Source organism: Phyllobates terribilis, unplaced genomic scaffold, assembly GCF_046119375.1.
Source record: "Phyllobates terribilis strain yellow unplaced genomic scaffold, ASM4611937v1 Scaffold_5__5_contigs__length_657084704, whole genome shotgun sequence".
Taxonomy (NCBI): domain Eukaryota; kingdom Metazoa; phylum Chordata; class Amphibia; order Anura; family Dendrobatidae; genus Phyllobates; species Phyllobates terribilis.
In genome coordinates this window covers 171,807,659-171,832,384 of record NW_027362765.1, presented here as the reverse complement: position 1 = coordinate 171,832,384, position 24,726 = coordinate 171,807,659, and the positions used below count along the sequence as shown (strand labels likewise).

At 41.8% G+C, this 24,726-nt stretch overlaps 2 protein-coding genes across 2 annotated transcripts in view; one reads left to right on the top strand and one right to left on the bottom strand.

Moving 5' to 3' along the window:
- Nucleotides 1–367: 367 nt before the first annotated feature.
- Nucleotides 368–24,726, top strand: part of LOC141271011 (dickkopf-related protein 3-like) — a 144,498-nt gene continuing 120,139 nt past the window's right edge. Inside the window, exon 1 of the mRNA XM_073681115.1 lies at nt 368–510. Coding sequence (XP_073537216.1) covers nt 502–510 — 9 coding nt within the window. The 5' untranslated portion in view covers nt 368–501. The remainder of the gene's footprint in view (nt 511–24,726) is intronic.
- PLXDC1 (plexin domain containing 1) overlaps nt 21,679–24,726 on the bottom strand; it is a 74,018-nt gene continuing 70,970 nt past the window's right edge. The window contains exon 14 of the mRNA XM_073683434.1: nt 21,679–24,209. Coding sequence (XP_073539535.1) covers nt 24,090–24,209 — 120 coding nt within the window. The 3' untranslated portion in view covers nt 21,679–24,089. The remainder of the gene's footprint in view (nt 24,210–24,726) is intronic.

Below are 24,726 nucleotides of genomic sequence, written 5' to 3'. Positions count from 1 at the left end.
CCCAAATGGTCAAAGTAGAAAGATAGGAAGGAAAGTGTGGGTTGGATTGCGGAGGGTTAAAATAATCCCAAAATCCGCACATCAAATAGTGATGAGGGAAATCCTAAATAGTGGTTCCACATCCACAAATTACATACTCCCCATTTATATCATGTGTGCACGGGCTATGTCTCGTTATTCATGCTGCACCTGGCTGGGGAGGGATGGCGTGCAGTTCACAGTGGAACGCACCGCCACCCACACACCAGGAAGTGCCTGAACTGAAAGGGAATTCCCCTCAGCACACATGTAAGTGCCGGGGGAATCCCGGAAATGACGAGACCAAGGGGCGGGGACAGGAAGTGACCATCCGCAGCCATGCGTTCCACACTGGAACGCACCGACAAGCAGAGGGAGACAGGAGCACAGACCAATCAGGGCAGAGGCCAAGCGCCCACCCACAGAAATGCAAATCAGCACAGCCCACAGCGCTGGAAGTAATGAAGAATAGAGAAAGCACCAATGCCTAGGGTAAGACAGATCCAATAGAAACAATCATAGAGGACATGTCTATTTATTTGATTATTGTCACAGCTGACACCCGGTAATATGTGCAGGGAGCGGTCCTGCACCGCTCCCGGCACATTAATCCCCGCAATGCTGCGATCGAAGTCGATCGCAGCATTGCGGTGGCAAGGGGAGGTGATCGCCGATACTCACCTCCTCTTCCGGCCTCCAGCGCTGTCTGCCGTGGCTTCCAGGATGTTGCCATGACGACCCGATGTCGTCATGACAACATCCGGGTCACCAGACAGCAGGAAGATTTTTTGGACATGCGCAGTGCATCTCCAAACAATCTTCTCCCTGTCCAGCGCTGACAGCCTGCATGGCACAGGGATGGTGCTCCATAGTGGGACAAAGTAAAAAAGTAAAAAAAGTGTCATAAAGTGAAAAAAAAATTAAAAAAATATTTAAAAAAAAATAAAAAAAATAATCCACCAAAAATAAAAATATAATGTACACATCAATAAATATTATTATCAAAAAAAAACAATAAAAGTACACATATTTGGTATCGCCGCGCCCGGAACGACCTGACCTATAAAACTGTCCCACTAGTTAACCCCTTCAATGAACACGGTAAAAAAATAAATAAAAAACGAAGCAAAAAACAATGCTTTATCACCATACCGCCAAACAAAAAATGGAATAACACGCGATCAAAAAGACTAATATAAATAAAAATGGTACCGCTGAAAACGTCATCTCGTCCCGCAAAAAAACAAGCCGCCATACAGCTTTATCAGCCGAAAAATAAAAAAGTTATAGCTCTCAGAATAAAGCGATGCTAACAAATAATTTTTTCTATAAAATTGCTTTTATTATGTAAAAGTGCAAAAATAGAAAAACGATATATAAATGTGGTACCGCTGTAAACGTACTGACCCGAAGAATAAAGCTGCCTTATCAATTTTACCACACGCGGAACAGAATAAAAAAAAAAATAAAAAAAACAATTCCTCAATTGTTGGTTTTTGTTTATTCTGCCTCCCAAAAATCGGAATAGAAAGCGATCAAAAAATGTCACGTGCCTTAAAATGGCACCAATAACAACGTCAACTCATCCCGCAAAAAACAAGCCGTCACATGACTCTGTCTGCCAAAATCTGGAAAAATTATAGCTCTCAAAATATGGCAATGCAAAAACTAGATTTTACAAAAAATGCGTCTTTTAGTGTGTGACAGCTGTCAGTCATAAAAACCCCATATGATTCTGGTATCGCTGTAATCACTCCGACCCGAAGAATAAAGTCGTCTAATCACTTATACCGCACGAGGAACGGCGTAAAAAAACTCTCGGGTTAGGGTTGGGCTAGGGTTAGGGCTGGGTTTGGGGTTAGGGTTGTGATGGGGTTGGGATTTTTTTCAAAAGTAAGAAAAAAAGATGACGATATGGCAACTAGTGTTGAGCGCAAGTGCTCGCTACTTGAGTTTGCATCGGGTGCTCTGGTATGCATTGAGTATCGTGGGTATTTGAGTGACATGCTCGAGTCTCCGCCCCATATGCTTCGCGGCCAAAAAAAACTTTGCGGGGATTGCCTGCCATGCACGAGCGATTCCCGCATGTTTTTTTTTGGGTGTCTAATAACCGTGAGACATGCAGGGCAGGGACTCGAGCACACGCAGTACATGGTGCATACCTGAGTACCTGATGCAAACTCAAGTAGCGAGCAGTTGCGCTCAAGACTAATGACAACTTATTCAATATGATGACCTAATGTTATCAAATTCTGTGCCGTACCTCTGGGTTCAAATTGTTCACTATACCCCTTAATAAAATCCTTGAGGGGTATAGTTTCCAAAATGGGGTCACTTGTGGGGGAGCTCCACTGTTTAGGCACATCAGGGGCTCTCCAAACGAAAAATGGTGTCCGCTAACAAATTGAATGGAAAATCGGTTCAAATTGTTAGCGGACGCCATGTTGCGTTTGGAGAGCCCCTGTGTGCCTAAACATTGGAAAAAAAAAACACTTTTTCATTTTTATGAATCAATTTGTGAAGCACCTGGGGGTTCCAAGTGCTCACTATGCATCTAGATAGGTGCCTTGGGGGGTCTAGTTTCCAAAATGGGGTCACTTGTGGGGGAGCTCCAATGTTTAGGCACATCAGGGGCTCTCCAAACGCAACATGGTGTCCGCTAATTATTCAAGCAAATTTTACAATCAAAAAGTCAAATGGCGCTCCTTCCCTTCCGAGCCCTGCCGTGCGCCCAAACAGTGGTTCTTCCCCACATATGGGGTATCTGCGTGCCCAGGGGAAATTGCACAACAAATTTTGGGGTCCATTTTTTCTTGTTACCCCTGTGAAAATAAAAAAAATTGGGTCTAAAGTAACATTTTTGTGAAAAAAGTTAAATGTTAATTTTTTTCTTCCACATTCCAAAAATTCCTGTGAAGCACCTGAAGGGTTAATAAAGTTCTTGAATGTGGTTTTGAGCACCTTGAGGGGTGCAGTTTTTAGAATGGTGTCACTGTTGGGTATTTTCTGTCATAAAGACCTCTCAAAGTGACTTCAAATGTGATGTGGTCCCTAAAAAAATGGTTTTGTAAATTTTGTTATAGAAATGAGAAATCGCTGGTCAACTTTTAACCCTTATAGCTCCCTAACTAAAAAAAATTTTGGTTCCAAAATTGTGCTGATGTAAAGTACACATGTGGGAAATGTTATTTATTAAGTATTTTGTGTGACATATCTCTCTGATTTAAGGACATAAAAATTCAAATTTTGAAAATTGCAAAATTTTCAAAATTTTTGCCAAATTTCCGTTTTTTTTTTTATAAATGAACGCAAGTGATATCGAAGAAATGTTATCAAAATCATGAAGTACAATATGTCACGAAAAAACAATCTCAGAATCAGGGGGATCCGTTGAAGCGTTCCAGAGTAATTACCTCAGAAAGTGACACTGGTCAGAATTGTAAAAATTGGCCTGGTCATTAACGTGCAAACCACCCTCGGGCAAAAGGGGTTAAGTCATACAATTAATAAAAATGTTTTTATAATTAATATGTTAATATAGAGCAGAATTAATTTCAGCCTATTGTTTAGGCTTCCACAACAGTTACGGTCTCTATGTGACATCTGGAAAAATTAATCTCCCGTCCTGCTCAATTATGTACAGCGCTACGTTATGTATGGTGCTGTACACAAGGGAAACATTTGCATGCACCGCTATCTCTGTTGTTTTCCATTTACAGATGAGCACCTGAGTGTTACTCACATGACCTTCCACATGATCTATCAAACGGGATCATGTGACATGTCACGTGATACAATGGGTATCTGGGAGGGGGTCCATTCTTTATAAACTGCCCGGGGCCCTGACTACTCTTAATCCTCCCCTGATCATGACGCAATGATGACATCAAGCCGGATCGTCAAGTTATCAAGCTTTTCGCCTCAAATGTGTGACCCTATAAATGTAGGTACTTTATATAGATCAAGTAACTGCAAAAGCACATAATTGATCACCCCCAACACCACTCAGGTGGGGCACAAAAGTCTCTCGTTATGATTATTGCTGATGGTCTCAGAGGTTGGATCTTCACCGATCTAGAAATTATCACCTATCAACAAGATAACTTTTTATGCAATGCCTCTTTAACTGTAAAGTACTTCCATGTCTTGAAGCGGTTTAGTTCTAAGTTGCGACCAGTGTTCTAGAATAGAAATAGATGACACAGCACTTCTAGGCTTATAGGTACCCAAGTGGAATACTATCCCATAGTATAATGAAATGTAAAACTTGGCACTCAGACAACTTATTGGTTGTGGAGTTTATTATAAAGTTACTTCAATCCAACAAACAAGACGGTTTGGTCTACACATCAGACCTTCATCAGTAAACTGTGATTATAAACTCTACAAAACACAAAAGCCCATAAACATGCAAAAATCATGTCATGTGAGAAATATGAAAATAAAAACTGAGATACATCCCATATGGCTTCTCATAGAGTAAAAAATCTAAATAGACCAAAGAAAAGAAAGGAAATCCCAATGGAAACATCATTGGTATTCAAATAGACTAATGATAAATCACACACTGAACCGCAGCTAAAATCACCAGTAAGGAGGAGGGTTTTGAGGAAGTTCCACAAGGTGGTCAGAGTGGATTAGGATAAGAGTAAGGCTGGAGTCACATTAGCGTATAGCATTCGATCCAAGAGCATCGGATGCGATATGCTAATGACACTCTGCGCCAGCTTTGCTACGAGTGTGGGCTGAGTGTCAGTGCTCTGCACTCCGATCGTCTCGCAGATAATCGCAGCACAGATGCGGAGGAGACGGTAAAAGTATTTTCTCCATCTCGTCCATTGCCGACATCCGTGGTAATCGCACTGCAATTGGATGACATCCGAGTGCAGTCCGATGTTTAACACGCACCCATAGACTTTTATGGGTGAGTGCGATCCGATTGTCCGATTGGTCACACACCCTCCCTCCTACGCACTTTTCTCCTGACCAGAACTGTGGATACTCACCTCAGCACTTGCCTTTTTCTGACATTTCTTTCACTGGCCAATCCGGTAAGGCTTTCTGGGAACATCATTCCCTATACTTAGCACTATGTCTGAGGCACTGTTTTACACATTAACGCTATGTTCACACATTGTGTTTTTTCAGCGTTTTTTTTCTGCAACAAAATCTGATCTCTTGCCAGGAGGTTTGTTAGGATTTTTCTTGCTTTTTTTGCTGTGTTTTTTTTCACTGTCCTTTTGTCTCTTTATGCATGTACATAAAGTTTAGTGGAAAAAAAAATCTCATTCTTGTTTTGGTACCAAAAAAGGCTGAAAAACCTGACGCCTGTGTTTTGGGGCGTTTTTTCAGCGTTTTTTTCACCACCCATTACTTCCAATGAGTGAAAAACGCTGAAAGAAGTGACATGCTCTACTCTGTAAAAAAACATGCGTGGCGCCCCTGAGGGTTCGGTCGCCACAGAGGTATTGCATCTCACCCAGAGGTGTGGTATCTCACTCTCAGGTAAGGAAGGAGTATGGCTCAGGACCCTAACACTACATCCACTACACCACATTTCCGGGGGACAGGGCGAGATTGCTCCTACGGGAGAGCACAGTCCCTGATCCCTGGCTAGAGTGGGGAGGAACCACTTAGAGAGGGGGAACTATGTAGTGGATGGGTGGAGGACGTAGATCCTGGGAGCACATTAGTAGGGAGTATAAAAGTTAGGAACCTTCTTGGTTCAGGGCTCAGTCAGTCAGAGGAGAGTGTCAGGAGCAGGGGCTCTGTACGAGCTCTGCTCCACAGGCAGGTCTAGTTAAGAGGCCTGAGCCTGAAAGGAGAGAAGAGAGGCAAGGGGAGCAGGAAGGCTCCAGGACAGGAACCGAAGGGACCCTAGGGGTACGGGCCGTGCAACCGCCACCCGTACGCCCGCCGCTGCCAGGAGGTAGGGGGGTCAGGCCAGAAGAAGGGAACCGGATCCCTCAACCAGCAGAGACTACAGGGCTCAACTGGGAACCAGATGCTGCAGCACTTCCAGTACAGCAAGCCGTCCACACCAGCCACCAGGAAGGTAGCCACATAGGGCCAGGGGACGGAACACACGTCGCCCGCCAAGGCCCGAGGACACTGGACAGAGATGCCGTTAGGGGTGAGGTACAAGGAGAGAGGACACACTGAAGGGGGTCCTGCTAAATGCTCCAGAGATACCTGAGGGTCGACCGAGCCCCTTACTGCGTGAGCACAGGATGCCGTGGGCTCTTACACTGGCCCTGTAAGTGGAACTGCTTAACCGTGAGTAAAAGATCTGGGACTGCATCATCTGGACTCTGTGATCATTCTTGCACCGCGACACATTGCACCATCACCACCATCATCCCTACACGCTGCCCTGAAGCTACACTCTTCCTGTGGGGAGTTACACTACCTTGCTGTGCATATCACCAGCTTCAGTGGACTGCTCCGCAGCGGCGGTTCCCAATAACCGCATTCTACAGGTGGCGTAGTCGGACTATTTAAACCAGATACACATAGACTACCCTGGTTTGACCGCCCTGGGCCACGAACCGGGTCACCGCCACGGTGACTAAAACCCCCAGCATCTACAAGGCCCGGCTCCGGGTATCCCCACGGCCCAGGGGGCGCGTCACATGCAAAGCACAAAATACTGATCAAACAAAAACCAAGGTGTGCGCATGAGATTTCTGGAATCTCATAGACTTTGCTGGTACTGTAAAACGCAGCTGAAAATTTGCATTAAAAAAATGCAACGTGTGATCATAGCCTAACTCTTATATAATCTACTCTGACCACCTTATGGAACTTACTCCTCAAAATCCTCCTTTTTACTGGTGATTTTAGCTGCGGTTCAGTGTGTGACTTATCATTAGTCTATATCAGGGATGTCAAACTCAAAACACACAGAGGGCCAAAATGAAAAACTTGGACAAAGTCGTGGATCAACCAGTATACAGTATAATGGCCCCACAAAGTCCTCCATACAGAATAATGGGCCTCACATAGTCCTCCATACAGAATAATGGCCCCACATAGTTCTCCATACAGTATAATGGGCCTCACATAGTCCTCCATACAGAATAATGGGCCCCACATAGGGGTGGGGGTTCTAGTGTCGCGGGAAATATTACCATCCTGCAGGCCAGATTTGGTTTGACATGTGTGGTCTATATGAATACCAATGATATTTTCTGTTGGGGTTTCTTTTCTTTGGTCTATTTATATTTCTTACCCTATGAGAAACCATATGTGATGTATCTCGTTTTTGTCTACATATTTCTCAAGTGACATGATTTTTGCATGTTCATGGGCTTTTGTGTTTTGTACAATTTATAATCACAGTTTACTGATGAAGGTCTGATGTGTAGACCAAAATGTCTTGTTTTATAAATAGACAGACCGAACTGCATGGATATATAACATGCAGTGCTGGCCAAAAGTATTGGCACCCCTGCAATTCTGTCAGATAATACTCAGTTTATTCCTGAAAATGATTGCAATCACAAATTCTTTGGTATTATTATCTTCATTTAATTTGTCTTCAATGAAAAAAACACAAAAAGAATTGTCCTAAAGCCAAATTGGATATAATTCGACACCAAACCTAAAAAAGGGGGTGGAGAAAAGTATTGGCACCCTTTGAAAAATCATGTGATGCTTCTCTAATTTGTGTAATTAACAGCACCTGTAACTTACCTGTGGCACCTAACAGGTGTTGGCAATAACTAAATCACACTTGCAGCCAGTTAACATGGATTAAAGTTGACTCAACCTCTGTCCTGTGTCCTTGTGTGTACCACATTGAGCATGGAGAAAAGAAAGAAGACCAAAGAACGGTCTAAGGACTTGAGAAACCAAATTGTGAGGAAGCATGAGCAATCTCAAGGCTACAAGTCCATCTCCAAAGACCTGAATATTCCTGTGTCTTCCGTGCGCAGTGTCATCAAGAAGTTTAAAGCCCATGGCACTGTGGCTAACCTCCCTAGATGTGGACGGAAAAGAAAAATTGACGAGAGATTTCAACACAAGATTGTGCGGATGGTGGATAAAGAACCTCGACTAACATCCAAACAAGTTCAAGCTGCCCTGCAGTCCGAGGGTACAACAGTGTCAACCCGTACTATCCGTCGGCGTCTGAATGAAAAGGGACTGTATGGTAGGATACCCAGGAAGATCCCACTTCTTACCCCGAGACATAAAAAAGGCAGGCTGGAGTTTGCCAAAACTTACCTGAGAAAGCATAAAACGTTTTGGAAGAATGTTCTCTGGTCAGATGAGACAAAAGTAGAGCTTTTTGGGAAAAAGCATCAACATAGAGTGTACAGGAGAAAAAAAGAGGCATTCAAAGAAACGAACACGGTCCCTACAGTCAAACATGGCGGAGGTTCCCTGATGTTTTGGGGATGCTTTGCTGCCTCTGGCACTGGACTGCTTGACCGTGTGCATGGCATTATGAAGTCTGAAGACTACCAACAAATTTTGCAGCATAATGTAGGGCCCAGTGTGAGAAAGCTGGGTCTCCCTCAGAGGTCATGGGTCTTCCAGCAGGACAATGACCCAAAACACACTTCCAAAAGCACTATAAAATGGTTTGAGAGAAAGCACTGGAGACTTCTAAGGTGGCCAGCAATGAGTCCAGACCTGAATCCCATAGAACACCTGTGGAGAGATCTCAAAATGGCAGTTTGGAGAAGGCACCCTTCAAATATCAGGGACCTGGAGCAGTTTGCCAAAGAAGAATGGTCTACAATTCCAGCAGAGCATTGTAAGAAACTCATTGATGGTTACGGGAAGCGGTTGTTCGCAGTTATTTTGGCTAAAGGTTGTGCAACCAAGTATTAGGCTGAGGGTGCCAATACTTTTGTCCGGCCCTTTTTTGTAGTCTTGTGTGAAGTGATCAATGATTTGATTTTTGCTTAATTCTCTTTTGTGTTTTTTCCTTGCAAGCAAATTAAATGAAGAGAATAATACCAAAGAATTTGTGATTGCAATCATTTTCAGGAAGAAACTGAGTATTATCTGACAGAATTGCAGGGGTGCCAATACCTTTGGCCAGCACTGTAACTATGGTCAGGGTACTCCCAAACTATATATGAAGCCTACAAAATTGGAGTATTCTCCCAAATCAGATATAAGTCCATATTGATATATAAAAGACACTTTATTTTATTTATACAATTAAAATCATATAACAAAGTTAAAAAAATAGATCTCTCGGGGTAGGGATACACACGGATGCAGGGCAGCAATTATAGGTGGGTCCTAAGGGGATAGCTGACTGACCCTATTCAACACTAACATATGATATATCCATATGTATATGGCAGTAAGCAATGTATGGAGGTTAAACAGTCTCCCTAAGGTAGGGGCCTCCACACAGAGAACAGCAGTCAAAGAAGCCACCAAAGAGAGTTGAACAGGCAGAATCACAATAACAAGTAGAATTAGAGAGCTCACCCATAAGGTACTGGGGTTACTACCAGGCCGCTCTGCAGCCCCAACGCGCGTTTCGCGTGGCTTCTTCGGGGGGCTCTGGTTGTGGAAGAAGTAGGCACCATTATATCTCCTGCACGGACATATCGCAGGTGACACCGCTGATTACTGCAGCGCATGCGGAGTGACAGAGCGTCCCCCCGTGCCGCGTCACATCCGGCCAGTTTCCCGACGGGACCATGGGCAGGGACGCGCAACTAGTGACGTCACTACCCACAGCTCCGACGTACGGAAGCCCGACGGGACGCGGCCAGACCAGGACGGCACTGCGCAGGCGCGGCTCAGCGGCGGCCATGACAAGTAGGGGACGAAGTAAGGGCACAGAGATACATACCAGATATATATGACAAAACTCAAAAAAGAGAAGGCAATAAACCAATATATAAGGTGGCTATTACCCTGATCCAGGGAATTAGTCGTCTGACTGCCACTGCCAAGTTTTAAATTTCAGTGTTCTAGAACACTTGGGATGTAAAGTGAGTAATAAATGATCCAAAATTAATCAGTGCAAAATTTGCATGAGATGCTTACTAACTGAGGAAGTGTTTGGTGGTGGTTCCCCTCTGGCGAAGGCAAAAAAGCCAAGTTCCTTAAATTATCGTATGTTTATGCCCCATTTAACAGATTTTAGTGCTCACGGACATTGCATGTTCTATGCATGGACACTATATGAAGTCCCACTCCATGTGTCACCAAACAGTGCCTTTGTGGGGCATCATATCTGCCTGTGAAAACAGTTATTCAGTAGTCAAGCTTATTTAGGTTTAATTAGGCTTCAGAAGAAAGCTCAGAGCATAATTGAAAGTTTTAATGATTGGCTGATAATATTGGTATGGTTAAAAACAACTGTGAGATTCTACATCATTGCATTGAGCTTTCCTGGCCATGTTTATGAACTTCTCACGATTTCACTATTGTCTTACCTGAATCCTGTTTTCTTGTCCCTTTTTGCTGTGTTATTTTTTGCTTTTTAATTTCTATTAAGAATTTAAAAAATATGAAAAATAAATAGTATATTTATTAAAACTGTTAAGTGTAATGACATCTCAGTTATATATGGGATTTTCATGTGCCAGTATTCATCGTGTGTCAGCCACTTCTACATCTGAGATCTTCTTCCTTGTAGCTGTGTCCAGGAAACAGTAAGCTATGGCCACCATATTTAGCAGCTAAGAAACCATAGAAGTCTGGTCTCTCTGGTTTCCTCTTAGAAAAAAACTTTGGGAGTATAACTACCCAAAAAAGTGGTGCTGGGTTCTGCTGATGTAGTTGACACGACCCGCAGAGCTCGGTGATTGTCTACAGCGCTGTCGACATGATGTCACTGCTGCAGCTAAACAACTAAAACCGGGGTTCCAATAGAGGTACAGTGCTGGACCCAAGGAGGGTAAGTAAAGATCAGTTTTTGCTTTTTTCACAAATAAATGAGCATATTATCAAAATGTTCCTGAAACGAGACAACACCTTTAAGAAACAATGAAATGATTGTCCATTTGAAACTTGCTCAGCTTAAGGGACTAGAAGAAGAGGTCGCTTCTGAAGTCACTGTTTTGGGTAGAGAGAGTTGTTTTGCCTCTGGCTAATAGATAGACTACCAGTATGTATCAGTGGTTTATTCTTAAATACGTTTTGTGCATCAGTGTCTTACAGTTTTGGCAATGCATATTCATGGAGTAGTGTCCCTAATTTAATGACAGAACAGAACATTCACTTTCTTGTGAAGCTCTCTTCTCTGTGTCTAATTGTTCCCTCATCTGCTGACCATATGCTGCTTTTCTCGAACTCTACCACAGGTGTGTCAGATGCAGAGGATTCTGGGTCCTGGCATGCAAATGAGAACATTTTGTCCAGCACTGCTTCCAGAGATTGATTTTTGCCAAGAACTACTAATTAAAAGTATAAGCAAGGCTGGCATTTTTATTGATGTTGTCACCAAGAAGACCATGTTTGTTATTCTCAGGTAGCAAACTGACACTGAACTTTTAAAACCATAATTTTATATCTCCATCAATGGATAGATCTTCATTATAGTTTATTGAATGTTATTACATCAGTACTGGAGAAAGATCACGTAGTAACTCTCTATGTTCATGTAGGAGATTTACAAACTTAATATACAGTGTGGTCAAAAGTTTGTGGTCACTTGAATGTAACATCCAAATGAACTTGTCACACAAAGTGAGGGAAGGAACAAGTGTACAACTACGGGAAGAGGGGGACGGGAGCCCAACAACTAGGGAAAAGAGGAGTGGAGACCCCTAGACAGATATAATATTACCCTGACTACCCTATCGTCCCTAAAAAGGGTTCCGCACCTATTGCTGAGCTGGAAACCTAATCCCTGAATCTCCATAGAGCTAGACCCTAGGTACGGAGTGGACGAGGTGAACGCTAGTCAGGCCCCACTGTAACTAAAGACAACAAGGTAAACAAACAAAGGGGATACACTTAGCTTGAGAAGACACCAGAAAAATAACGCCAACTGTCCTCCAAGGGAAGTTCAAGAAGAAACTAGCCGACTTCTAGTACTCCAGGCATGGACAGAGAAACATAGAACTATCACTGGCAACTCTCTGGAGACACAGAGTTTTTAACTACCAAGGAAGGGTGTGTTTATTAGCAGCAGGAGGTGGAGGTCAGTGCTGCGTCCTAAAGGGAGAAGGATATCACTACACTACAGAGATGAGAGGATCAAGAAGGCATCTGCAATGCCAAGCGCAGTGACCTTCTACAGCCAAATCCAGAACGACTGTCTGTCACACTTGATACACCCGTGACACTTGTACATCCCATTCCCAGATCATGGATGTAATATGGAGTTGGTTTTCCCCTTTTCCACCTATTCAAACCTTCACTCTTCCAGGACTGATTTCCCCAAGATTTGGACTGTGTCTGTAGAAATTTGTGCCAATTCAACCAAATGTGTTGGCGAGGCACTGATATTGGGCTAGAAAAGTCTTTTCTCAATTTGTGTTGCAATTAATTGCAAAGGTGTTCATGGCATTGAGGTCAGGGCTCTGTGCAGATACTCTATTTCCTACACACAACCTTTTCAAACCATGACTTTATGAACTACACTGGGGCACAGTCATGGAGGTACAGGAAAGGACCTTCTCAAACTGTTGCCAAAAAGCTAGTGAGCCACAAATATCTAAAATGTTTTTGTATACTGGCTTTATAGTATTTACATTACCCCTCAAATAAGGGCCCAGACCAAAGCTGGATTATAACCTCATCCCATTGTCCCTCCTCCACCAAATTATCCGGTAACCACTATGCATTCATGTATGTAGAATTGTCTGAGTCTTAGTGGTGTACTTTAGAGCACATCATCTGACGCTTGTGCATGGTGATCGTAGACTTGTGTAGAGCTGCTTGACCATGAATCCATTGTGATAAGGTTCCTGATGCAGTTTTTGTGTTGATGTCGCATTCAGAGGCAGTTTAGAGCAATGTAAACTGCTTCTGTGACTGATGCTTCACTATTATTACTATGTGTGCATTCACCTCCTGTTTGTTTCTGAGTGATTGTTATTTCTAGTCTCCTCCACTTCTCAAAATCTTTCAATAATTTCACACACTGACTTATGGCATACTATGCCAGTGCCCTGTTTAAAACTACTGAGCTCTCTTGTATACACCAAAAACAGGTAAATACTCAGTAAATAACACGCATGCTATGAACATTACTATTCAGACGTACCAGATGGTGCCGTAGACCACAATTAGGCAAACGTAGTCCAAGATATGCAACTTTGGACTGTTTAACTTTTTTATGGCTTCAGATGAAGGAATTGGTGGCTGGGTTTAATTCCAGCCTTTTATTTGCAGTTGGTGCTCATTCACTTTTAATGTTTTGCAGAGTTGTTTCCCTTTTATGTTTCTGTTTGTTGAAGATAAAGCAGGGCTGGGTCCTAGAGAGATGTTGTTTGGGATCTGTTACCACTTTCATTTTGAATAAGAGCAATCAATGGGAAAACCATGCCTTTCTACACTACCTGTGAAAAAGCCTGCACCAGTAGCACCAAACTATTCTTTATTCATGTTTTGTGAGCTACAGGAAACAATGAATCTCTTACCACACATTCATTATCCTGAGAAGAGGCAGATACAACTCCCCTGTCAAGTTTTTCAAAACAATAGGAAAGAAATATCCACAAATAGTTTGGGCCAGTTTCTTTGGAAGAAGGAAAATTTTACTGCCCACCCTGACCCACTTCCAGATTAATTAGGATTCCTTGTTTCTGAGAGCATTATTTGGCTTGAAAATGTTGGAGAGCTGCTGGCAAGAACATATTGAGGACTGGCCTCCTGAGATTAACCCTGATAATGCTGGATGATAAACCTGAGTTATAAACTTACTTACAATGAGCTTACAAATATATGTGTCTTTCTCATCAGTATTTTGTCAGACTACTGCACAAATCTGACATTTCCTCCCCTGTACCCGTACTGCTGTCACAATGCAGGTGGTTTGGGGACGTGTTTTAAAAGTGACATGGAATAAGGAAACATACACTTGGAAAAATTTAAGTTTGTTACTACTTGGATGCTTGACATTCATTCAGTCTGGTGCCTCCTGTTAGTCATTGTGTTGACTTGTGTCTCTCCTTTCCTGTGGCTCTCTCAAGGAAATAACAAGTACAGGGCACAGCTTTTTTTCGGTAATTGTGTACCAGATACTTCTGTTGACATTTTGTAAATTCATTTCATTGCATATGTTTTCATGTACCAAACACTTCCTCGGGTAAGCTAAATGCTTCTATACCAACGCAAAAAATATTGTTTTTATAGCTTATATATTTTATTTATTTTCATCTTATAAATATAATAGCTATATATATTAATTGTGAAACTGCACTTATTTTCAGAGCAGCACCAAATGTAAATCAGCCCTGTATGTAGGTGACCTGCTTCCCTATTTATTTAGTCCCATCTGATTCCTATCAATTAGTAACTTCTTAAAGCGCACCTGTCAACAAGATTGTGCTCAGTAAACCACATACACTGTCAGTTGGGCGACATTACACTGATTAATATGATATGTTGGTTGATGAAATCCGTCCTGTGGTACTTGTGTAATCTTTACTTTCAGTTTGGAGATAATGATATGCTCGTACTCCGGGGCGGCCTGTGGGGTGGGCTCTATCTGCTGCTCTGCTTACATATTCATTTGTATGCACTTATGACAGCTCGCTGTGCCTTCACTGAGCTGCCTCCCATGTTACCTAGCCACCCACTACTAGACGCATTATGTAAAATAGAAGCCAGGTCAGTGACCGTTCAGTGACCTGTCATAAGAACATACAAATGAACAAATGAATATATAAGCAGAGCACCAGATATAGCCCCCCCACAGGCCGCCCCGGAGCACAAGAATATCATTATCTCCAAACTGAAAGTAAAAATTACACAAGAACCACAGGACGGATTTCATCAACCAAGTTATCATTTTAATCAGTGTAATGTTGCCCACCTGACAGTGTATGTAGTTTACTGAGCACAATCCTGCTGACAGGTACGCTTTAAGGATCAATTAATTTTTTGTTTTTGTGTCTTGGTTTTTTTCCTCACTTTCTTCCAAGAGCGGGCAGGTGGTTCCAGCCTCCCTGACTTCAAACTTTGTCACCACACTGATGCCGTGCTTCGGCTAGTTAACTAACAAAAAAAGTTGCACTCTGTAGCGCTATAGCATGGAAACATGAAATATATGAAATTTGAATTGCATTCATTCTCTAGAAAATAGAAAAAAAATTAGACTACTTAGCGCATAAATTGGCCAATTCATGTATACCTAGCAGCCGTGATAAGGCGATTCTATTTGCTGGGATCTAACCTACTGTGATTCCTCTCCTTGGCTGATAGTAAGTGGGTAGGTAGGATCCTGCTGTGATTAGAACCTATGCATGCAACTAACAAAAGACTGACCATCACTTCCAAGCAGAAATCAGGTGTGTACTGGTGTGTACTAAGAGTAGCCATCTCCATATACAGTATAGCTACCAAAGTTTCACTCTGTAGCGATAGTGCTACAGAGTGCAACTTTGTTTGTTATATATGGAGATGGCTACTCTTAGTATGCATCTGTACACACCTGTTTTCTGTTTGGAAGTGACAGTCAGTGTTTTGTTAGTTGCTTTGGCTAGTTGTCTAATTTCACTCTTCACTAGTTAATTTGTGAGTGGGACTGGAATCAGGGCCTTTTGACACTTTATTATGCTCCTTACTTTGGGGAATCTGATGTCTTTCCCTTAGAAATATGAACTCCCTCATCAGGCACTGGTGATTTGTAAGAAGTATATTAGGCATGGGCGCCTGTCTATTGCTTCAGTAAGGTAGCATACCATGACTTTAATGATATTTACCTTCAGATTAACCCTGTATCTGAAGATAAATAGCATTTTTCTACATGACAGTTTCTGTTTAAACTGCCTATTAAATATAGAATATAAGCTAAAGAGCAACCTTAAATGTACAGTATACAAAGGAGTACCCAAAGAAACAGGAATTCTCTTCTGGAGGGTGAGTCGTTTATGCTTTCAATGCTAGGTGAATTTTCTGGGAACGCTTCTGAGGCTATGTGCCCACGATGCAGAAATGCTGCATATTTTTTCCGCTTCTCCCTGGCAGGAAAAACGCATGCGGATTTTACATGCGTTTTTCCCACCATATAGAAGCGTTTGTCAAGCGTTTTTGCATGCATTTCTGCATGCGGGTTATCAAGCGCTTTTCCAAGCGATTTTAGCATCACTTGGAAAAGTGCTTGACAACTTGGTCACACTATATAAATCCATGCAAGCGGCATGGATTTATAGTAGTGTGACCAAGTTAGTTAAAAAAAAAGAATAAGAATGGTAACGAATAAAGATTATACTTACCTTCCGATGTCCTCCCGATGTTTTCTCCGCCGCGTCCGGTCTCTTGCACTGCTCGTGGTGGTGTGAAGGACCTGCGGTGAAGTCATTGAGTCATGTGACAGGTGACATGACTGAATGACGTCGTGGCTGGTCCTTCACAACACTGCGACCCATAGAGCAGACCAGATGGATGGGAGAAAACACTGGGAGGACATCGGAAGGTAAGTATAATCTTTATTTTTTATTTTAAATTATTTTTTTTTTACAGTTTCTATGGTACCCAGGTCTGGAGGAGAGTCTCCTCTCCTCCAGACCTGGGTATCATCCGCACGTTGAACCGTGTGATATCCGCTTGTGCACATGTAGTGATGCGGATGTCACGCGGTCCAATGCAAGTCAATGGCGGCTATTACGCTGCGTGTCCGCAAAATTAATGGACATGCTGCATATTTTTGAGCGCAGCATAAATGCGGAAAAATCCGCAGCATGGGCATTGACATTGCGGCTTGTCATTGGGGACCATGGGGGACGGATTACCAAGCGTTTCCCAAGCGTTTACTCTGCGTAAATTCCGCAGCATAAATGCTTGGAAAATGCTTCGTGGGCAAGGAGTCTGAGTCAGTAGGTTGCGTTTGTTCAATCTTTCACCTACAGGTGCATCTCACTAAATTAGAATATCATCAAAAAGTTAAAGGGAATCTGTCACCACTTTGGAGTTATCAGACCTCTACTATGGGCATACAGGGTATAGAAAAGTAAATCTATACATACCTGTATGGCCCATAGTAGAGGTTTGATTGCAGAGAAAAGCGCTTTAATCAATTCTATTTTGTACAGGCTTGGCATCCGGGGGACGACAAGCAATCCCCGCCTATGTGCTTATTATTCCCCCAAATCCCCGCCTATATGCTTAATTATCATATTCCCCCCCTCCTCTGCACCTCACAGGGCCCTGTGACGTGCACTGTGCCTCCTGATTTCCCGGATATGCGCAAAGCGCCACTCACATAGAGCGTGCTTTGCTTCATCTCGGCCCCGTCTCTCTGTGCACTACGCCGCAGGGTTCTATTGCGCAGGTACCGAGGAGTCGCTGTCACTTCCCGACGCCTGTGCATTAGAACCCTGCAGTGCAGTGCACAAGCAGGTGGGGCCGGTATGAAGCATGAAGTTCAGAGGGAAGCATGAAGTGCTCTAAAATTTCCTGGTAGACGGCTGCGCTGACTTTGGTCTTGATAAAACACAGCAGACCTACACCAGCAGATGACGTGGCTCCCCAAACCATTACTGATTGTGGAAACTTCACACTAGACCTCAAGCAGCTTGGATTGTGTGCTTCTCCACTCTTCCTCCAGACTCTGGGACCTTGATTTCCAAAAGAGAATTGAAACTCCGGGACCTTGTGGAGTGTGTCAATGACTGCCTTCTAGACATCTGTCAAGTCAGCAGTCTTCCCCATGATTGTGGAGCCTACTGAAACAGACTAAGGGACCATTTTAAACCCTTAGGAAGCCTTTGCAGATGTTTTTTGTTAATTATTTTAATTTACTAAGATAATAGCTTTTGTGTTCTCATTGGCTGCAAGCCATAATCATCAACATTAACAGAAATAAACACTTGAAATAGATCACTCTGTTTGTAATGGCTCTATATAATATATGAGTTTCACTTTTTGTATTGAGGAACTGGAATAAATTAACTTTTTGATGATATTCTAATTTAGTGAGATGCACCTGTATTTTGTAATTGCTATGAAAAAAGGCAGCTATGAAGTTTTTTTCCTATAGGGTGATAAAAAGCTTCACAAACTGATGTTGTTCTACAAACAGCCTACAAGAAAGATGGCATGAGTAAACAGGGCTGTGGAGTTGGTAAGCCAAACCTCCGACTCCTCAATTTCCTTGACTACGACTCTGACTCCCTCATACATGGCTCATGTTTAAGTGATAAATTTACTGTAGCACAGATTAATCTCATCTAAAAGTCTAGACCCTTAGATCAGGAATAGGACATACAGTACAGACCAAAAGTTTGGACACACCTTCTCATTTAAAGATTTTTCTGCATTTTCATGACTATGAAAATTGTACATTCACACTGAAGGCATCAAAACTATGAATTAACACATGTGGAATTATATACTTAACAAAAAAGTGTGAAACAACTGAAAATATGTCTTATATTCTAGGTTCTTCAAAGTAGTCACCTTTTGCTTTGATGACTGCTTTGCACACTCTTGGCATTCTCTTGATGAGCTTCAAGAGGTAGTCACCGGAAATGGTTTTCAATTCACAGGTGTGCCCTGTCAGGTTTAATAAGTGGGATTTCTTGCCTTATAAATAGGGTTGGGACCATCAGTTGTGTTGTGCATAAGTCTGGTGGAAACACAGCTGATAGTCCTACTGAATAGACTGTTAGAATTTGTATTATGGCAAGAAAAAAGCAGCTAAGTAAAGAAAAATGAGTGGTCATCATTACTTTAAGAAATGAAGGTCAGCCAGTGCGAAAAATTGGGAAAACTTTGAATGTGTCCCCAAGTGAAGTTGCAAAAACCATCAAGCCCTACAAAGAAACTGGCTCACATGAGGACCGCCCCAGGAAAGGAAGACCAAGAGTCATCTCTGCTTCTGAGGCTAAGTTTATCCGAGTCACCAGCCTCAGAAATCGCAGGTTAACAGCAGCTCAGATTAGAGACCAGGTCAATGCCACACAGAGTTCTAGCAGCAGACACATCTCTTCAACAACTGTTAAGAGGAGACTTTGTGCAGCAGGCCTTCATGGTAAAATAGCTGCTAGGAAACCACTGCTAAGGACAGGCAACAAGCAGAAGAGACTTGTTTGGGCTAAAGGACACAAGTAATGGACATTAGACCAGTGGAAGTCTGCTTTGGTCTGATGAGTCCAAATTTGAGATCTTTGGTTCCAACCACAGTGTCTTTGGGCGACGCAGAAAAGGTGAACGGATGAACTCTACATGCCTGGTTCCCACCGTGAAGCATGGAAGAGGAAGTGTGATGGTGTGGGGGTGCTTTACTGGTGACACTGTTGGGGATTTATTCAAAATTGAAGGCATACTGAACCAGCATGGGTACCACAGCATCTTGCAGCGGCATGCTATACCATCCGGTTTGCGTTTAGTTGGACCATCATTTATTTTTCAACAAGACAATGACCCCAAACACACCTCCAGGCTGTGTAAGGGCTATTTGACCAAGAAGGAGAGTGATGGGGTGCTACGCCAGATGACCTGGCCTCCACAGTCACCAGGCCTGACCCCTATCGAGATGGTTTGGGGTGAGCTGGACCGCAGAGTGAAGGCAAAAGGGCCAACAAGTGCTAAGCATCTCTGGGAACTCCTTCAAGATTGTTGGAAGACCATTTCCGGTGACTACCTCTTGCAGCTCATCAAGAGAATGCCAAGTGTGCGCAAAGCAGTCATCAAAACAAAAGGTGGCTACTTTGAAGAACCTAGAATATAAGACATATTTTCAGTTGTTTCACACTTTTTTGTTAAGTATATAATTCCACATGTGTTAATTCATAGTTTTGATGCCTTCAGTGTGAATGTACAATTTTTATAGTCATGAAAATACAGAAAAATCTTTAAATGAGAATGTGTGTCCAAACTTTTGGTCTGTACTGTACATTTATAGGATATTTCATAACTTTCCCAAATTCTTATGGAAAAATATTCCACACAAACTGCATTGAACTACTGTACCCAATTTATTATATATTGTCAGAGTCGGTCCATTTTATACCGACTCCAGCAAAATGGGTTCCGACTCCACGACTCCGTCTCCACAGCCCTGTGAGTAAAACATAAGTTTGTGAATGGTTCTCCCATTCTAAACAAGGTGAAAAGTCATTTAATTATCATCTTCATTCCAGATGTCCTGTTACTGCCTAAACTGATGAAAATGTGATGAAAATTTGTTAAGCTGAAAATTCTAGAAGATCATAGTCGAATCATTAATGAACTTGTTGACTGGGATTTCACAGAGCATTTCACCACAGTACACAGTAGCAATTCACATACTATCAGTTTCATAACACAAAGGACACCACCCTCAGTGCCTTCTCAACAGGACCCACATGACCCCTTGACGAAACAGCTGGTGAAGAGAATCTTGACCCGAAACACTGTATGTAACGAATAAGAATTACAAAATAGGTATTTCTGTTGGGTCTTGAATTTTTAAATAAAGATATGGTTGAGGAAAACCTGTAAGACTCTAGAGAGCTGTGCTGCTTTTCTCTACATATATGGATACTTGGATGAGGGTAGCCAGCTCACATAGAAGATGCACCCATACACTATAAAGGAGTTGTGCCACCTAAACTTGTTCTGCGTTCATGGATCTCCTGTCAGCAAATTTTAACAGAGGCATGGGACATGAAAAGAGTTTCTGCAAAATGTATGCTTCGGAATAACCGTTTCCTATGCTTTTTTCCCTAAGGGAAATAAAAGTTTATAGCCTTCAGTTTGGGTGAATCAGCCATCTCAGAATAGGCAAAAGCTTGAATATCTTGTTGAAAGAAAAAAATGACTGAAATCAAACACAACCTTCCCCAACAAAGTCAGCTGGCAAACCCCCGGACATTCACGTAGCTACCGAAGCTTGTACTACAAGGGCCCTGTCCTCCAGAAGACAATTTCTGTTTTTTGGGGTACACCCTTGTGTTTTCTTCAGAAGTTCAGGGAAGTGGCATATATTGGCATCAATTAAAGTACTCTGAAAGGTTCCTGAGGTCATAAATAAGATGCCCTTATAGACAGGAACTAATGGTCCTATTTAAGCTGGTAGGATATTTGTGATTTCTTCAGACTTGTAGTACTTCTTTTAAGGAAGTCTACACATTGGTAAACTCTCGTACAGTGTAGAATTGGGTAAATCTCAAGGAAGCTCATTGTTGAGCTGCAAGCTTTTTACTTATAAGGTGCACTATTTTTTTTACTTCCAGACTGGCACATTGGAGGGTCATTTAGGTCATTTTAAAATACAGAGAGATTGGTGTCAGATATTCTTCTAAAAGTTTCCATTAAATATATCTTTGTTTTATGTACTTTACATTTGTTTAACTGCTTCCGGAACTTATTTTTCTTGACTTTGCTCTTTCATTTTCTTTTTGCAATAGTAATTTAATTTAGCAATAAAAATGTCCTGGCAATATTCTTTAGGACTGTTAAATTTTTATATTTTAGTGATTACAATTTTTTTGGAACTTTGTAGAAAAGAAAAATTTGGTTTGAGACCATGTTTTGAGACCCATTAGTTTTTTTTGTTTTATCTGTATGAAAAATAACCAGGAGTAGCAATAGAAACCGTTTAATTACAATAAAACATGGCCATGCTCTATCTGTAAATCTGACCAGCAGGTAAGGTTGAAGTGTTCATGCATGCCATATGAAAAGATTGCAGTGGTTTCCCATTTACAAAGAACAGTAACATTTAGAAACCCTTACACAGCAAAAATATATATTATAAACTTAAATAGGACCTGTCTCCAGGTCAGAAGTGTGCAGTTTTAATCCTTATTTTATTTCCACTGCTTTCCTGAGTTTTCCGTAATTTTTTTGTTTTACTTTTTGTTTCTATTTAATTTGCCATACAATTCCAGAGATTTGGGCCTTTTTATTTGTTGCTTATTTTTGTGGCCATTGCCAAGGGGATGGTGCTCATAGGGTAATAGTGCTGAGGAGCCTGGAGATACCACTCATCCTCACCCCCCTGGAGAATCCTCTGAGCCACACCCCCTTGGTAAAGACCATAAAATGACACTTAAAAAAGGGCCATATCTCTGGAACTGTATAGTGGATGTGAAATAATAAAAGAGCGGAATACTTAAGGGAGCGGCATGAATTAAATTAGATCAAAAATTGCCCCCTTATGACCTAGTGTCAGGTCTCTTTTAAACACCAGCTTTCTAAACTCTTCTAGAAGAATACCGTGTGCTTAGTTTGCAGCGGAGAAGGTAACAAGACTAGTAGCAAGGGGTGGTGAATGTAGATTGATGGAGATAATAACTTATAATTAAGCTAACTAAAAACTGCAGTCCAGGACATGTACCCTGAGATTTATGTATGTGCCTACACGTCAGCTTTCCTGTGATGTATATTGCTCTATAGTGTGCTAGCAGCTAAGCATTTATGATATTTAGCAAAGTAGCATGGGGAAGGTACACTAATAATGATTGATGAGCACTAGGGTTTCTGAAAAGGTAATTATAAGAAAAATGAAGGGTATATTAATATGCTTTTTTTCAGTAGATTTAACGCTGCACTAGTATAACGTATCATATCAGCAGAGATCAAAAAATAGTGAACAGAAAAGATTTACACCATTGGGACAGAAGGGATCAACACTCTTTGGCCCTTCCAGCTTCCCTGTATTTTAGAAGGATAGGATAGTGTGATTGTAATGTCCATTACCCCTCTGTTTGCTTTCAAGGCATGATTGCAGAGAAACTAAAGATACCTGATTGACAGAGTGAGTGTTGGGCCAATCGTGGGCCCCATAATAGCTCGGAGGGCAGCCTGTGTGATAAGTAGATATGTGTAGGCCATTGGTTGCATGAAATGTTCTGCATGTGTTCATGGATGCAATATTTGTATTTATAATTTTTAGTATTATACAGGACGGCTGTGTGATCTGATCTGTTTACAGCAATAAAAAAGAGTTAGGTTTAGCAAGTTTGGTCTTGTTAGGGACATAAAGTGAACCTTGACATGAGATTAATTCTGCCCAAAGCATGGACTGTATAATTTAGAATCTGGATGTGTTATTGTGTTATGTTTACTTGCGTGTTTCAGAAAAAAAAATACTTTGGAAAGTCAACTAGGGACCATACGGCTCTGATTACTAGTCCAAGAGACTACTCTCCAGCAGCGTCTTCCCCCTATATTCACACATAGGGACAGTCCAGTCAGTCTAGGAAAGTGGTACAGAGAGAAGCCCGCAGTGACTTACCTCAGACTAGTCATCTGAAAAGCATATTCCCCAGTCGGCTTTTCAAAGACACAATGCTTCTATCTGCAATAAAGTAAGCGTCTCAACTCATGTTTGTGGTCTGGGCAGCATTAATCTCATGTCGGGCTCAATTTAATGATCAATAAAATGTATTGATCCTTTTGGCTGCAATTTATCCTAGCTCTGTAGCAGAATAGCAGATATAAGGTAATTTATTATCCAAAGCCGGCGTATGATCTTATTTTGTAAAGCAAATATATAATGATGAACTAAAAACCATGTGCTCGCTCTGTACATAATTTTGTGTTTTCCTAGCAAATAACTTGGCCTTCCTGTCAGAATACGGATATACCAACTATACTGGGAACTTTCTGAGAATCAAGTAAATTATATAGAGCTTTGCAGTCCTGTGGCAGGTATCATACTGTGTGTATATTTTTCCAGATAAGATGCATTTCTTCCCAGTTGTCAGATAACCAGGAATAATATTCTGGTGTTAGCAGACTGCAACTTTTCAGTTCACATCGCTTGTAAATAATGCATTATAATCTCTTCTTTTACTGGAAACTGAGATGTCTTGCTGTACAGGGAGAAGGTAAAATATTCTGGAGTTAGTAATACAGGTCAAGAGTGATTTGTTCTTCATCTATAGTGTTTCAGGGTGTAGTTAGTAATTGTTCCTGCTGGGATGTAATGAGCATGTTGGGAGGTTCCAGCCCTTCCATCTCCCTTACATAAAAGGGCTCAAGGGCTCCTATTGTTCTGTTTCCATGAAGCCGTCTTTATCAAGTCCTGGTGTTGGGTCCACCACTGTGTACACGCCAGGACTGCCATGATTGTTGAACTTCGTAACTGCCCAGTGGTGAGGATGATACTGCAAAGAGTAAAAATCTTATTTTAATGGTGCTTTATAGAGAGGACATGGTTTAGAATAAATACACACTTATTTAAAATGTTTATACTTTTTAGGTTCGATCATATTGACATTAGCAGGATGCAAGACAAAAACAAGGCCTCTGCAAGTCTAATATTAAGGCCACGGGCCCACTATCAGTATTTGGTCAGTATTTTTTCTCAGGAGTGGGTGATAAATGCAGAACTGGTGATTTGTTTCTATTATATCTTTTCTCTGATTGTTCCTCACCTGGTTTTGGCTCCCACTCCTGAGAAAAAATACTGACCGAATACTGATAGTGGGGCCGTGGCCTTAGGAAGATGTTACTGCTACTGGGAACAAGTGCCCTGTTCATCTTAGAGGTTGTATGCTCAGGCCGTGCATCCATTTGTATACATAGAGGTGAAAAGTAATGAATTTCTGAAAGTCTTTTATCTGATGTACAACATTTTATAAGATCAAGCTTATTTTAGCTTGTCTTATAAGCTTATTTTAC